The sequence below is a fragment of the Motacilla alba genome, chromosome 9 (assembly GCF_015832195.1).
Source record: "Motacilla alba alba isolate MOTALB_02 chromosome 9, Motacilla_alba_V1.0_pri, whole genome shotgun sequence".
In the NCBI taxonomy this organism is placed as follows: Eukaryota; Metazoa; Chordata; class Aves; order Passeriformes; family Motacillidae; genus Motacilla; species Motacilla alba.
In genome coordinates this window covers 16,469,138-16,484,245 of record NC_052024.1, presented here as the reverse complement: position 1 = coordinate 16,484,245, position 15,108 = coordinate 16,469,138, and the positions used below count along the sequence as shown (strand labels likewise).

Sequence of the window (15,108 nt, the reverse complement as noted above, 5' to 3'; positions counted from 1 at the left end):
CACAAATCCTTTCCAGACTGTGTACATTTTCTCTGTAATGTCTCATGGTCTTCTGTGTGACCCAGATATGTAATTCCTAAGTTATTAAAATATATATATATCTGTATATTCTTCATCCATTGAGCTATGGAGATTCCTGCTTCTAAAATTGCTGCTAAAAGATAAAACTATGGGCAAGCAGATGCTGCTCTCACTTTAGGTCATAAAAATTCAGCAGTGACATTCAAAGAGGAAACATTCTTCTCACCCCAGCAGGACCAGCCTGACACTGCTGCATCCTACTGGAGCCATCCTGTGTCACGTCCAAGGAGCTCCTTGGCCAGCCAATATTTCTGCTGTTACAAAAGATATGCCCTTGAATGGCTTCATCTGAGAAATGTTCTTAGTTTTGGAGAATAAATCCTAAACTACATGGATACTATGGGAGAGATCAGTATCAGCCTAAAGAGAAAACTGAGGCAGACAGGGAGAGCACCAGCCCAAAGCCACCACAGCCAGTGGCAAAGGAGGATGGGAGATTCTTTCTCCCAGGATTTTCTTAATACCACCAAGAAGCACAGGAACACTTCACACTGAAAAATGGCAGGGTGGAAGTAAGCAAAAAAAGTCATCACTGTTCAATCAGGAGTTATCTCATGGTAGAACTCCCAAACATAACACAATGTATAGGAAGAGGGCTCGCATCCCTTGGAAAAAAAAGCACAGGAGTCACCCATGCTCAGCCACCCCCACCCTTAGGACTGTGAGATGATCATTTCCTTCACTCACATATTTATTTGGAATCCGATAATTCACTGCCCCAAGCTTCCTGCTGGAGTTTGTCTTCCATTGTTCAGGATTGACATTACTCAACAGGAAATCAGCGAGAGGTCCAGTGATTAGAAAGGTGTGTTTCCCATTTGGACCCACCCTGGCTTGCTCACTTGGGGCTGGAAGTGGGACATGGCACACAACTGTGCCCATGGGAACTCAGGGAACTGGGGAAGCAAGAGTAGAGGAATTTGTTCCCTTCTGCTAAAGGACACAGATTGCTTTGTGCTGCCATATGCCACTGGCCACGTCCGCCAAACCTGTCCCTCGCACACTGCTCATACTCAGGCCTTGGAGCAACCACTTCCTCCATGGGCTGGGGAGGGTGTAGTTAATCAAAATAAAGCTATCAGGGCAGTACTTGACTCCACTAAATGTGGTGAAAGTGTCCCTTGATCTAAAATACGCTTCTTTCTCAAAGACCATTACTTTGACATTCTTGCCAGGGGAGAGAGATTCTGCACAGTGTAAAGTGCCACTTGTGACACATAACTCAGTTTATCATGATGGCTGGGAACTAGGCTGAGCAGGAATCAACAGCCTCTGGTGCTCTTAGCTGTGGCTTTTAATCCCAATCTCACAAATGATGCTCCAATATATTCTCTTTAATGGCTCCTCTGTAGGAGCACAGAGCAAAACAAAACACAGCTAATCTTTTATGGGCTATCACTGGAACAGGATGCTTCCCAGGCCAAATCCTCCCATTGAAAATGTCACAGCTGGTTTAAAACATATTTCCCCTGAGGTTAGTTTGATAACAGGTAACTCAGCTCAGGGGCACACAGCTAGCAGTCAGCACTACACTGTAACAGTGACTTGTGGAAGGCAGCTGGTGACCTTTCTGGGCCACAGCTCCCAGTCACCATGGACTCTTTTTCCAAACCAAATACCTCCAAGGCTTCCCAGGCAGCTAATCTCATGCAAAAGCTGTGATTTTTATGTTTCTCTAGCATTCAGGGTGTGCTTGGGAACAAAGGCCCAGTTTATTAGCCATTGTACACTAAACCTCAAAGAAGGAAGTCTCTGTCCCAGAAGAGGTTTAAAAAAACTTCAAAGTGGAAGTTTGATTTCCAAAAATAATTTTCAAATTAATTTAGGGAGACCTTAAGCAAATGTCCTTGCTCCAGGCTCACTTATGTGTGCTGAACCAGTCCTCTGAGACCTCCTACAACAGATGTAGGCAAGACAGCCCCAGACACTACACTGCCTACAGCAGAAGCTTTATCCTAAAATAAAAACTCCTCTGCTGAAACTCAAGATACAAATTTGTCATTCTGTCCACCTTAGAAATGGGGGAAAGCACATTGCCTCTTCTTCACAACAGCTCCACCAGAATGTTGGGGAAGGTCACAGATTAGAGACACTTCTTGCTCCTGTTGCTCTGCAATGACTTCTCTAAAATTAGACTTTCCCGCAACTGGAGACAACACTACAATGCTGAATAAAATAGAAGGGTTACAACATATGTCTTACATACAATAGCCCTGTTTACACCACTCCCAGCTTCTTTCTAAGCAATATCCTTATGTTGACTCACACTCGTTTTGCAAAATGAAACAATAGAGCTTCCTTATATTAAAAGATTATTTTGTCTCCTGCTCAGGAAGACCACTGGGTTCTACAAATTACTGGAACCTCCTATCCAAAAAAACTATCAGAAGCCACCTCAGAGCAGCTGAACATCATGCAAAAGTATTTTTTGCTGTGATAGCCTAAAATATCTGGATCTCCTTGTAAAATAGAAATGACACATACCACTACTGATACAAGATTATTTAAATCACCCCAGACAGAAAACCTCCTCACTAGCATTTTTTCCTCTGAAACACACCCAACACTTACAAGTATTAGCTTAGATAACATTTAGCCCTCTTCCCAGCAAAGAGAAGTGCTATGAAAGCTGTGGAAAACAAGAATATTGCAAGCACAGAAAGAAATGTGGAGGATGAGCCTTTCCCAGTGAAATGTGCACTAATATCTGAACCGCATGATAATGAATGACACTGTCATGATTTGTTTCACTGTATGAATTACTTACCCAGTCCAACAGGGTTTTAGGATTTTGAAAAATGCTGGGAAATGGATCACTCCTTAAAAACCAGGGATTTTTTTCTTTTCATCCTACTTACTGCTTATGGTACATAATTTGATGCCGCTCTTGAGACAACATTGGCGCTCAAACCTGCCTTTCTATTCCAGCCTTGATTTTACCCTTTGAGTTTTCAGACTGGCCAGGAATTTCTTAGACAGTACAAGGTGAAATTGCTTTGGTGAAGCCTGAAGGGGCTGGGCTCACTCACCTGGTCTAAGTGCAGGGCACCCTCGGTGAAGCGCTGCTTGCGCAGGCGCTGCGCGACTCGATGCAGGTTCAGCACAGCCTCCTGGATCTCGGCTATCGAGTGCTGGGGTGAGACAGGGGGGAGCTCTTCAGGTGACAACACCTTCCCAGGGCTGTCAATCATGCTCTGTGCATGGTCGTAGCTGAGCTTCACGCAGGAGCAGATCACCGTCCGCCCAAACCACTCATCAAGGATCTGCAAAATTGCCAAGTGTAAATTGATCTGAGGACGCGTTCTTGTGGTGCACAAAAGCTTGGGAAGTTGTACAAACACTGGGAGGAATGACAGCAGACTTCCCCACTAGCTGTGATCTCTGAGTGAACATCTTGTCCTACTGAGACCATCAGGCCTTTCGCCCATGCAGATTCTCTAGCATCTAGTAAGGTGTATATGCAAGTGACAGGTAACAATATATCCTGCACATACATAGGAGACTGCTCGGATCTCCCTCCTCTACCTGACTTCTCTCCTCCACAGATCTCCAAGAACTACAGACCATCTGGGAGTTGAACCCAGTCTGCTGACTCGCAGGTTATCAGGTGCAGGAGGGACAACAGGCAGATACACACATGCCAGAGAGGTTCTTCTGCCTAAAACACAGCAGAATGACTTAAAGTCTGGCCACCAGGGCACAAGGAGCTGGCCTTAAAATACTGTTTTCAGGAGTACTGCAGGAACCCCAACGTCTGACTAGCACTTGTGAAAGTGCCTGAGTAGGACTTCAGGGAGAGACTTCTGGAGGACTGGGAAGAGAGATGGACAGCCACTGACCCCTTGCTTCTCTGATCATGTCCATGGTTCTAGGTCCAAACTCAAGCCAGGAACCTTTCTGGGCTTCCAAACTACTTTGGAATTGAGAGGAAAATATTCAATAAATTGCTTATAAAATTATTTTATTTTAAACCAGAAGCTACTCCCATTTTAAACTTCCTTAAAGAATACCATTGTAAAAGTAGGAATTCAGAATTATTTCCTCAAGCAGACAGGAAAACCTATTTTCAGCTGAGATACATAAGTGAATCAATCCAACAGCTCATCAAGGCAGTGATAAAGCACTGAGGGACATGGGCAGGAGGATTTTCACAAAAGTAAAGAGCATTGGCATGAGGGCTCTGGAGACAGATGCAGTTTGTGATAAACCATTCAAAGCACAAGTGCTCAGAGAATGATTGAAGAATTGTAATTCTGCCTTAGCTGCCAGTGCCACCTTACCCCTTCATCAGCCCAACAGGACAAGGTAAATTCTGCAAGTGACAGTGTCCAGGGAGAAGGGCGAGCTCTCTATGACAGCCTCGTCAAGGACACTGCTTCAGAGATAAACCTTCCTCTTAATAGGAAGGGACTGATTCCCAAAATACCTTTGCTGCCTCCTTCCCTAATGCATCACAGATGTGCTGCATAACTCAGCAACTCAGAGCTCTGAAAGTCACAGGGCTTTTAAGGTTATTTCTACTTCGAAAGTGCTTTAATAGCAGAGATGCAGCAAGTAGCATCTTGCAATGTACAGTGCTCTGACCATCAGCTCATGGTTGTTCTCCATGGCTCTTCCTCTGTGCTGTGGAGAAAGAAAGGAAGAGAAAGCCACAAAGCTGGACAGAGATGTTGTGACAGTGGTGGCAGCACCTGCTCTGTGCTCTGCTGCATCTGTTCAATGCAGTTCAGCTTCTTGGGGTGATAGGGGATGCACGTCCAGTAGGTCAGCAGCCTCTGCTTTGGAAACCCCACCAGAAGAATGGGCTGGCCCATGTACCATGGGCAAGGAACAGTGGAGGAGCAAGATTTGGGGGTTGTGAGCTGGGACCTAGAGATTACAGTGAAAGGCAACAAGATCAGTCTGCAAAGTTTCCTCATCACAACAAACCTGGTGCACCCAGAGTCCACACAGAGCACCAGCATCTAAAGGATTTCTAAAGTTATGATAAGGTTTCCCCAGTCCTGCCTGCTTTTGAGAAAAACCCTCAGTCCTGAGCAACACCCTGTCCTCACTGTCAGTGCTCTCACGGCTCTCCACCAACAGCTGAGGTTCAAGGGCTGTGTTGGGGCCTTTGACTCACCTCCCTTTCACCCAGCAGAGCGTGGAGGAGCATGTGATCTTGTTTGCACTGAGATACAGGTATACTAACACCTAGAAATACCAGCTTTTAGAAGAATGCCCTCCTGGGCAAAAGCCCTACAATCACTTTTTCTCTTGGAAAGAATAAATTCTTCTCCAGCTTTCACCTGACATCCACATCAAGTGACCTTGAGTAAGGCTGCAACCTGAAAGGCCTTGTAGGAGAAACCAGTTTGCTGAGATGGCCACAGGCAGTCTGCTCTCCCAGGGACAGCACGGCCACAGCCCAGACCACTCCAGAGGTCTGCTCCCTGAGCTGAATGCTACAGCTCCTCGATTTTCCCTCTGGTCAGACAGGGTTGGACTGAGCACTGCTTGAAACACAACGGATATATCACATGGGACAAGAGACAAGATGTAATTAAAGGCTTATTTTAATTAAGACTTGAGTTTTAGCTGTTCAAAGACAACTCAGTCAATAAAAGGTCTACCTAGTAGCTACTCCTAGAAGGCCTCATGAGCAACCATGCTGTTGCTACAGGAAGGGGAACACTTTTCACAGCAGACAGATACGATCCACCTCAGTGCCAGATCAGGGGTTCACTGCAGAAATACAGAGTCAGGACTGCAACTGTATTTTGCAAAAGCATAAAGATAGATTCAGCATCCTTTAGAGCATCAGGGACAATAATAAGGAGGTGAATCTTTGTGGGAAATTACCAATTGGCACAAGAAATACTGTCCGCAGAAAGAGTTTTATATGTAACAACCATGGTTAAAAAAACTCTGAGTACAAAAAGTGTATTTTGCATAGACTAACGAGTGCTCTGGTACTGCCAGTCTATAGTCCTCCCTGATTAGTAAGCGGAGATTAGTAAGGGGACCCTGTGATCACCAAAGAGGAGATTTTAGGGTAACAAAGAGTGTGGGAGAGGAATGGGGAGAGAAATGAAGACCTGGGGAGTGGTGGCAGGCAGCTGAAGACAGCTCGGTGCACCAAAAGACAGCCTCCACAACTGCTCCCTGGAAATAACACATGCAGAGGGGACGGAGCCATGCCTTTGCTGAAGGGCTATCATGCTTTATTTGGATTGATGTAATTTGCAGCTCTGAAGAGGAATTAAACAGTCTGTTTACCAGAGAGGCCACAGAGGCGCAGTGCCGCATCCGCCGCACTGCACAACTGCCTGCGAGCTCGAGGGGCACATCTCATCCCACCCAAAGCATTAGCTCTGAATTGCTGCTGGAGGTGAGACATTAAATGGTTGGGTGACCTGGCAAGGAGTAGGACATTCTCCATTCCTGAGATTCATACAAATATTCATTCTTTCCCAGCCATGTTGAGGGATTATTCCAGTTAGAAATTCCACAATATGTATACAGGGACAGTCCTACATCCTCCAGTATTGTTCACCTTTGCTATCCACCTGAGTGTTGAGGGATGACATTTTTACCACTACGTGAGTAGGGGCTGGCCACGAGGCAGGACTGATTAGCAGGATGACTGCCTGCTGCCTAAGGTACCTTGCCTTCCGGAGTCAATTTCCAAATCACAGAGAACGTCAGTCTGTCTCGCATGGGATTGAGACTGCAGAGCTCCTCACAGAGCAGCCTGGGAAGCATTGGGATCACCTGCAAGAGACGAGAGCCTTGGTGAGACACAGGCTTTTAGTGTGGACAAGCTTCCCTGACTATCTGTTAAAGAGAAAATATGTTAAGCTGTCAGCATCATGTTCTCTGTGGCAGGAGTGGCCACGTCAGAGCTCTGGGATGCATCACCCATGCCAGAGCTGTATCACATGGCAGACAGTGTGCTGGCATGGAATGAGGAAGTAAACCAAATCCTCTGAAATGAGAGGATTTCAGACATGGCTAAGGCCACCAACAACCACACCAGCCCCATCCCTCAATGAGACCAGAGGCAGTTTTAAGTCTCCAACCTGGGAATCATTCCCAGTGCTCCCCTCTGAAGAATGGAGTAAGCATCCTGGAGTAATCTGCATCTTTGGTTATGCAAACACTTACACTGCAACTTTTAAGGTCAAAAAGTTCACTGTGTTTTCCCCTTCTTTGCCACTGCCACTTTGGCACTGGGAAGAATGAGGAAGGGCACATCAGGAAATTTAATGTTGAAGAAACATGGTCCTGGCAGTCAGGAGCTGAAGGGGTTGGATTGGGGAACTGTGTTTCTTGCTTTCCCACTGAATACCATGTAACCAAGAAGTAAAAGCAAGTCTGCTCTCTGCAAAGCATAAATGAAACTTCTCCCATGCAACACAGGAGCCGTGCTTGGCTTCAATGAAGATTGAATCATGCTTTACAGCACAGACAGGAACTTGTAGATGCAGGTGAGATAAACAAAAGTACCTGTGTTATGACTATTGACCATGCTGTTTGCAAATGGAGAACAATTACTTTATTATACTCAAAATTTGAACAAAATGTCAGCCAGCATAAATTTCTGCAGGATTTTTTAACCCGTGTCCTAATTCCTTACAACTAATCAATATTTCTGCTGCTGAACATTGAATTACCAAATTCCAAATCACTCACCTGACTACACCAACAAAGCTAAAGTTTTTGAGCATATTCACGCTAGAGCAAACTTGAGCAGCTGCAAGTGTTTCCACCATCCCTGAGTTATTTCCTAAGTGGTCTGTATTAAAGATAATCTTTAGCAGCTGCTTAATGAAGCAAAACTCATTATTTGAGTTTCACTTCTGACTTCCCTTCTCATTATTTACCTTCGTGAAGAAGCAATAACTGCCCTCAAAAAACCACTACTTTACTCCTCTAGTTTATTTTGAGTGGCAACATGGAATGGTGCTTTTCAGAAAAACAGAGAGAAATGCTCTACTCATGTGCCATAAAGTAATTTAGCTATTTAATTTACTTTCCGTTTTGACCGCTCTGTGTGCCAGACTGTAAATGTAGGACCAGCAGGAAGCTGACTGGCATACAAATCCCAGCTCTTCCAAACACTGACACCTATTTAGTGATTTCACAGATAACTTTTTCTACCTGGAGGCAGGAGAACCACTGTTCTTCAAAACAGTGTCAGGGGCCCATTTTCTCCTCAGGTGCACACACTTTACACTTACCTTTTGCTCTGAAGGAAAGACTTAAAACATTTAATCATATTTGTGGTTTGGCACCAGAAAATGACCATAAATCTCTTCTAACTGCGGTGCACACTAGTGCCAAAAGGTTAACTGTATGGTCTGGGGCTCTCAGGGAGTCACACCATGAATCAGCAGCCCTGGTTCTCCTGGAAGGTCACAAGGGCACAGCCTGTGATAAGCTGCTTCCCACAACACAAAGGCTGCCAACTCTGTTATTGCAGTTGCGAACAGAATGTTAACAATACTGCCACATTCATAACTCACTGCCCCAGTACGTGAGCTTGCCCATGCTGCCTGCAAGGACCAGCACCACAAGGGTATAAATTCAGTGTAAGTGATGCCAACCCATTTCAGAAAAGAGAGAAAATAGCTTTACAGACTCTCGGAAATCCCCGCCTGCCTAAGATCACCCATGACCACCTTAAGACCCCGAAGTTCAGGTCACAGTGAACAAAGTGCTGGTAATTTAATGAAAGCTCCCATGCCCCTTCCTACCCAAATTAAAAGCTGCTTTTCTTTCTCTCCCCAACTCTGATCATCTGATAATGGTCTGTACTTACTGATTATTAGTGTGCCTTTGCACATCCTCTTTCCCTTCACATCTCCTGGAGCAATACCAGTTTGCTAGAAAAATGCCTGCATGGAACACGAAAGCCCATTCTCACTTTAAGAGTACTTGAGCAGGATTAATATCCGATTCAAGAGGCTGTAATTCAATAGAAGGGCTTTCAATGATGTGAAACATAAGCAAAGCTTTAACTCAGATCATAATTACAGCACTAAACACTCACCAAGCAATTAGCTGTAACAAATCTACTGTTAGGGAAGCATCAGCCTGTGTTACCTTTGTTTTACAGGAGAGAAACTTTAGGCAAAGTAACTTAACCCTAAGCCATGGAGGAAGTCTCATGGGAGAGTAAGAATGCAATCAACCTTTTCCTGGGCTCAGCAAACACATACATAACATAACCTGACCTTGCACTGAAGGTATTCTAATTTATTCTACCTTACTGAATTAAAAGAAATCTGTTTCCAACACCACAACAGTCTTGGCTGACTGCCTCCTGCTTTAACATCATGATTCCTCTTCACCTTCTACATGGAGTATAAACCTACTGTCACAAGGCACAGGAGTTTAAGTTATAAATACACATTTCCTTTTTCTTTAACATGATATGGTCACAGCCTGAAAGGATTCCCAGTAAATGCAAGCCCAGCATTTAACACACAAAGATGTCACAATTGTGTCACACTCAGAGAGCGAGATGTTCCAGGAGTGATCCCAGGGGCTGCCCAGAGGAACTCTGGCAATAGGATTATCTCCATCTCTTTCTGACAGAGACACGGGATGAGAGATTTCCCTAAGCACATCTTTAATGTCCAGATTTGCAAAATATCAGAGCTGTGTAGAATTGCCTTGAATAATCCAGAGGTTGCCCGGCACCTTTTTAATGCTCTGCCCTTCCCATGACTGTCTGCCAAGAGGCAGCAGTGTCTGCCAGCTGTCCTGTGGAGTGCCAGGGCATGCAGGAATCCAGTGAGTGAAACGCTGCCGAGGGATAGAACCTCCAGTGGGAAGCGGTTTCCTTGGCAAATTGCAACGGATGTGCCTATGCTGGGGATCGCATCATTCAGCTTGATTTTACTGCAGATGGAAATCAAGTCACCTGGGCTTATACAGGGGTCATAAACCTGGAATAAAGGGGTTATATATGTAGCTGAATCTACAGCTGAAATGCAGTTGGAGAGGCCCAGCAGGGCTAGGTGAAAAAATTGTACGATATGAAAAAGGAGCTACACTCCCCAGGAAATCCTTTCTAATGAATGTGTCACAGAAACCAGGGCTCGGGTGCTAAGAGCTTGTCTGGTTTTAATCCCCCTCTATCAGTCAGACTAATAAAAGACATCATCTCTCCCCACAAGCCTAGCAGTGCCCAAGAGATACTGGAAAGGGCACTTCTTTGAGTGGAAGGCCGATATCAATGCTGGCAGCTGCAGGTCTGCATTTCAAATTACACCACAGACAGAGGATTTCTCTCTCCCTATTTCCAAGTCCTAAATGCAAGGTCTTCAGCACTACCCTCGAGACTCAGCAGTCCAGCACTGCCTGACAGCCTGCTCCATGCTACTGGTTCTCCCTGCAGGCAGCCCCACATCCCAGAAAGCCAAAGCAATGGCACCACTGGAAAACCAAAGTGAGAGAGAGCACTTCTGGGGCTGGGGAGGTCCTACACACCATCATGCTGGCATTATCAAACAGATGGACCTGTGACCATGGCTGGTCACACTGCTTACCAGCTGGCTCCTCTGGAGGGGAAGATCCAAATCCCTGCTCGTGAGTGCCCTGGGGTTTGTTTTGTTTTGTCTCTTCAATTAATAAAGTGCTTCCAGAAACCAAATGCGAGTTTCCAGTCTCAGACTCATTCTTAGGGAGCTGGGCAGGGGAGAGAGCAAGCACATGCATGCTGAGATGATAAAAGTTCTTGTTCCCTATAAAATCAGAAACATCTGCTGCAGCCAGGACTAACTCACTGGCCAGGTTCAGAGCAGGTTAGCCCAGAGCAGCTCTGATCAATGGACTCAATGCAGCAGCTTTTCAAGGAACAGAAGAGGAAAACTGGTCAGCCAACCAAAGGGAAAAAGGAACAAGCATAATCCCTTATCTTCCCAAAGTTCCATGAGCAGTTTTGCTCCCTTCCAACAACTTCCTTCTGCTGGCATCCTGCTTTGGCTGCCCCTTAATTCTTGGTTTGTTATGACCACCACTGACTCCCAAGGTGATCATTCTCCCATAATTAATCCAATGGGGAGAGATTGTATTAACCAAGAGTTTCCACTAGAGCTGGTAGGAGAACGCTGAAGTTCAACAGTGGAGTGGGCTCAGCAAATCTCTTGCTTGTACACTAAAAGACACTCAAAGGAAATAGGCAATTTATTTATGAGCCAAGATTTCTCCTCAGGAGTTGTATCAACACTTCCATGAATTCAGAGTTCGAGCAACTCTTTGTTACTCAGCCTGAAATTATCAAAATATCAACACCCTGACAACCTGCTGGTGTCAAAAGTGAATGTCTTGAAGTCCTTGGACTCAACATGAAGACAGGCTTACAGTTCTGATCTTTGATCTCCAGTAAAATAGGACCAATAAAATATTATAGGGATTTATGGCTGAACTCTCACTCAAGCTGCTTCACACCTAAAATAACACTGTGAGATGTGCCAAAAAAAGAGGAAACTGTTTAGGTTTTCTTGCTTCTTAAAACCCGATACATTCTTATTTCAAAAACTTTTGACTTGTATTAAATAGACCACTAGCAATTACACAATAACTCCCCTTCTGGTTCAGGAAAATTAAATATGTGGCTTTATTTAACTTCTTTTGGAGGATTAGCATGGTGCTAACCTCTCGCAGAATCACAGCTGTCTTAGGAAACAATTTCATCAAAGGAAAGCATATTTTCTACAAGAGTCATGCTACCATCTTGTTTCAGACAGCCTGGCTGCTTTCCTTTGCCCATCCCCTCGCTCCCTTTTATCTCTTGCAATTAAAATATTGAAAATTTCATCATCCAACCTAGTAAGCTGTTTTAAAATGTGTTTTCGGCAGGGCAGAAGTGTGGGTAAACACTGATCCTGAGTGCTGGGCCACAGTAGGTGAAGATGAATTGAAGATTAAGGGCAGCAGGTAACTTATGCTGGCATTGCACAGGACTGGCGGTGCTGGAGGGAAAAGGCACTCTGAAAGAAAATTCAATTAGCTTCTGCATCCAACTAGATTTTCATGAAAAATGTCTTCTTTCTTTATAAAAATCTTCCTTCTTCCTTGACTAAAAGAATCACATGGCCGCAAACCACAGTATTTTGACTTGGAAATACTACCACAACACCCTCCTGGAGTACAGCTTTGCTGTCCCCAGTGACATTCCCCCTGGGCCAGCCCACACCTCCCATCATCAGGTCATCCATCAGAGAGGGAAGCCAAGGGCTTATCACTGGAGAGACTGCAGGATTGGGAAGACTGGTGCCAGAACTGCTGCTCCCAAGAGATACACACTGCTTCCCACCTGCGGAGAACAGCAAGCACAGGAACTGGGGTCTCTCAGCACAGAGCAACTGTGTGCTTTTGGTGTCACTACCACTGACGCGGTAGGGACACTTTGGTATTGCTGTCACAGTGGTTCCACAGGGAGCTGAAACCTACCAGACTCCCTGAGAGCCCCCAAAGCTGTGCCTTGCTGTTTCTACCCAAAGAAAGCTATGGAACAGCTGCTGAAGGTAAACAGGTTGATATCAAACCATTAATTTGATTCCACTAGTGTAACATAAATAATTTTATCATCCAGAAAGTGAAGAGAGGACACAGGAAGCTACTGAAACAAGCATCATTACAAAAACCTCCCCAGATAACAACCCTGAATACATCCAGGAAGGGAAGGGACAGGAAGAATCACTCCTAATCCTGAGTACCAAGTAGGACATGTTTATTTACTATAGAAAAGATGTCCTGTCATTCCAGAAGGGGCTGTGGAGACAAGGACTTCAGCCTGACTGAATGGGAGTGTGGGGAGAGGCAGATTAATCTGCTCCATGAAACTGCTTCAACACTCCTCTTCATGCAGCTGATGCCCCAAGCCTGCACAGGACACTGACAGCCAAGTTTTCCAGCTTCCCTACATGCACAGTGCCACTGGTATCTGATGGGCTATGAAGTGTTCCTTCACATGCAACTGAAAATGAGACACACACAGACAAAGCCTACTCATTTCCTTTCCAACAATGTTAAACCTGAACCTGTTCATTTGTAAAGCTTAGAAGTCAACTTTAAACTTGAGCTTAACTTTTGATTCTGCTAAGCTAAAATCAGTATAATTTCAAGCACCCTTTCATTGCATGATGAAGGAACACTATTCCTCCATTATTTGGGATATCCAGATAAAGTAAGAGTGCAAACCTTTTGTTTTACCTCAAGATGTTTGTTTGTTTGTTTGAGTGTTTTACGCCCTACTCTGACACAAATCCATTTTCTCTGAGGGATTAGTTGGACTCTTGCACCAAAGGCAAGACAAAATCCTCCACATCTGCCAATCTGAAGCCCCCAAAGGCAAAGCAGAAGAGCCAGGTTGGGTGGGTCAGGCTTGGCTCAGGTCAGCACTGACCACAGTCAGAGGATCACAAGCTGCTGCTCCACCCCAGCCTCTCTCCATAAGCTCCAAGGTAGTGAGCAGCTCTATCAGCTTCTGTGTTTCCATCAACTTACTCATTTTTGGAGATGTCCTCAATAACAACCAGATTATGATTGTGAGCTTCTGAAAACAAACCTTGAAAATGAATTTTTGGTAAATGGAAGGCACAGTCATCAGACAGACAAAGGAAAAGCTGTCCTTACCTTCTGCACCAGATAGACACTGGTGGCCCTTTCGCTTGCTACTTTATCCAGTGCTGTCTCTTCCAGTACGAAGTAGCTCACATCTGCGATGTGGACTCCCACTTCCAAGTTCCCTGGAATTGCACAAGGAAGTCAGTAGGCTGCGAGCAGAAATGAACTACTGACATATTCAACTCTCTCCCCCTCCCCCAACCTTTTTGCTTTATGCCAAAATCTCACAAAACCAACACTTCTTTCTACTTCTTCCACCTGGGATGAAAACCGTGGTCTCTCAGGGCGCTCTCAAATTCACCATCACTTTGGCTACAACATACAAGCGAATGTACATAGAAGTGAATCCTCAAGTACAGAGGTGGAAATGTGAAAACTCTTCAAAATCATAAATCAGAAAAGGATAAATCTTTCCAGTTAGGAGCCTGTAATAGTGAGCCCAGTCCTCATCCCTTTGCTGCCAGACAACACAGGAAAGAAAGACGGAACCCCACCTCACAAGCACACAGGCAGTGCAGGATCCCATTTCCCTGCTATGGAGCAGTCCGTCCCACATGCTTTTGGGTTATCAGAACTGCACCAACCTGGTTGAGCCCAGTTTGCTGCTGGGGACATGGGAAGCCTTCAATTACTTTGGATCAGGCTATGCAGAAGTGCGGCTTTCCACTAGAAGAATATTTCCACCGTTACCCTGCTTTTCCTTTAGATTTGGCCTTTTATCCTTCAATTAGAGTCCAGTTTAAAAGCATCTTAAGTCAAAGTTAGGCTGGAGAGGAGTACTACTGAGGTTTATCATGAGGTTTTGGCAGTAATTTGGATTTGGAAGTAGCGATCATCCTCTGCTTTGGAAGTAATTAGTACCTGGGTCCAAGAAATTCGGGTTTGCTAATCCTCAAAGCAGCCTATTGACCTTTGTTTTCTCTGGAAGGACTAGGCTGGATTTGAGGTGCTTATTTGTGGAATAGTTCTAAGTGCAGCGGGTTCCTAATTATAACACTTGGTTCTTTAGAGGAATTCACTAACCTCTTGGTATCTATAAATATTTTTTCTTTCCTTAATTTTTTTTAAGAGACAAAGTAATAAGATCCCTCACTGGTGACAATCCTGTTTATTTATACACCTTGCTAAGAACATTATCAAAGCCCTTCTCTGGAGTGTCACGTTTTTGAAGGATAAATGGTTCATAGCTGTTGTCATTAAGCAGTACATGTGCCTGTGTGCCCTTCTGATGGATACCAGAACAGCATTTCAGCAGAGCAGGAGTGCAAACAGATGAAGAGGAAGCATGAGAGGGTTCAGCCTCCTATTAGTGGGAGACACCCAGCCCACTGTGGCCCAGCTGGGAACTCAGGGAAATGAGTAGCAGCCCACCCTGCAGAGCTGCTTGACTTCACAACGATTTAACCT

The 15,108-nt window shown here is 44.9% G+C and overlaps 1 protein-coding gene across 3 annotated transcripts in view; it reads right to left on the bottom strand.

The window, feature by feature from the left end:
• Positions 1-15,108, bottom strand: part of DIS3L2 (DIS3 like 3'-5' exoribonuclease 2) — a 181,956-nt gene that overhangs the window by 59,346 nt on the left and 107,502 nt on the right. For all 3 annotated transcript variants that reach the window (XM_038145249.1, XM_038145248.1, XM_038145250.1), the window contains exons 12-14: positions 13,711-13,823; positions 6,727-6,834; positions 3,111-3,344 (exon numbers count right to left, since the gene is read on the bottom strand). In XM_038145249.1, the coding sequence (XP_038001177.1) occupies positions 3,111-3,344; positions 6,727-6,834; positions 13,711-13,823 (455 nt within the window). The remainder of the gene's footprint in view (positions 1-3,110; positions 3,345-6,726; positions 6,835-13,710; positions 13,824-15,108) is intronic.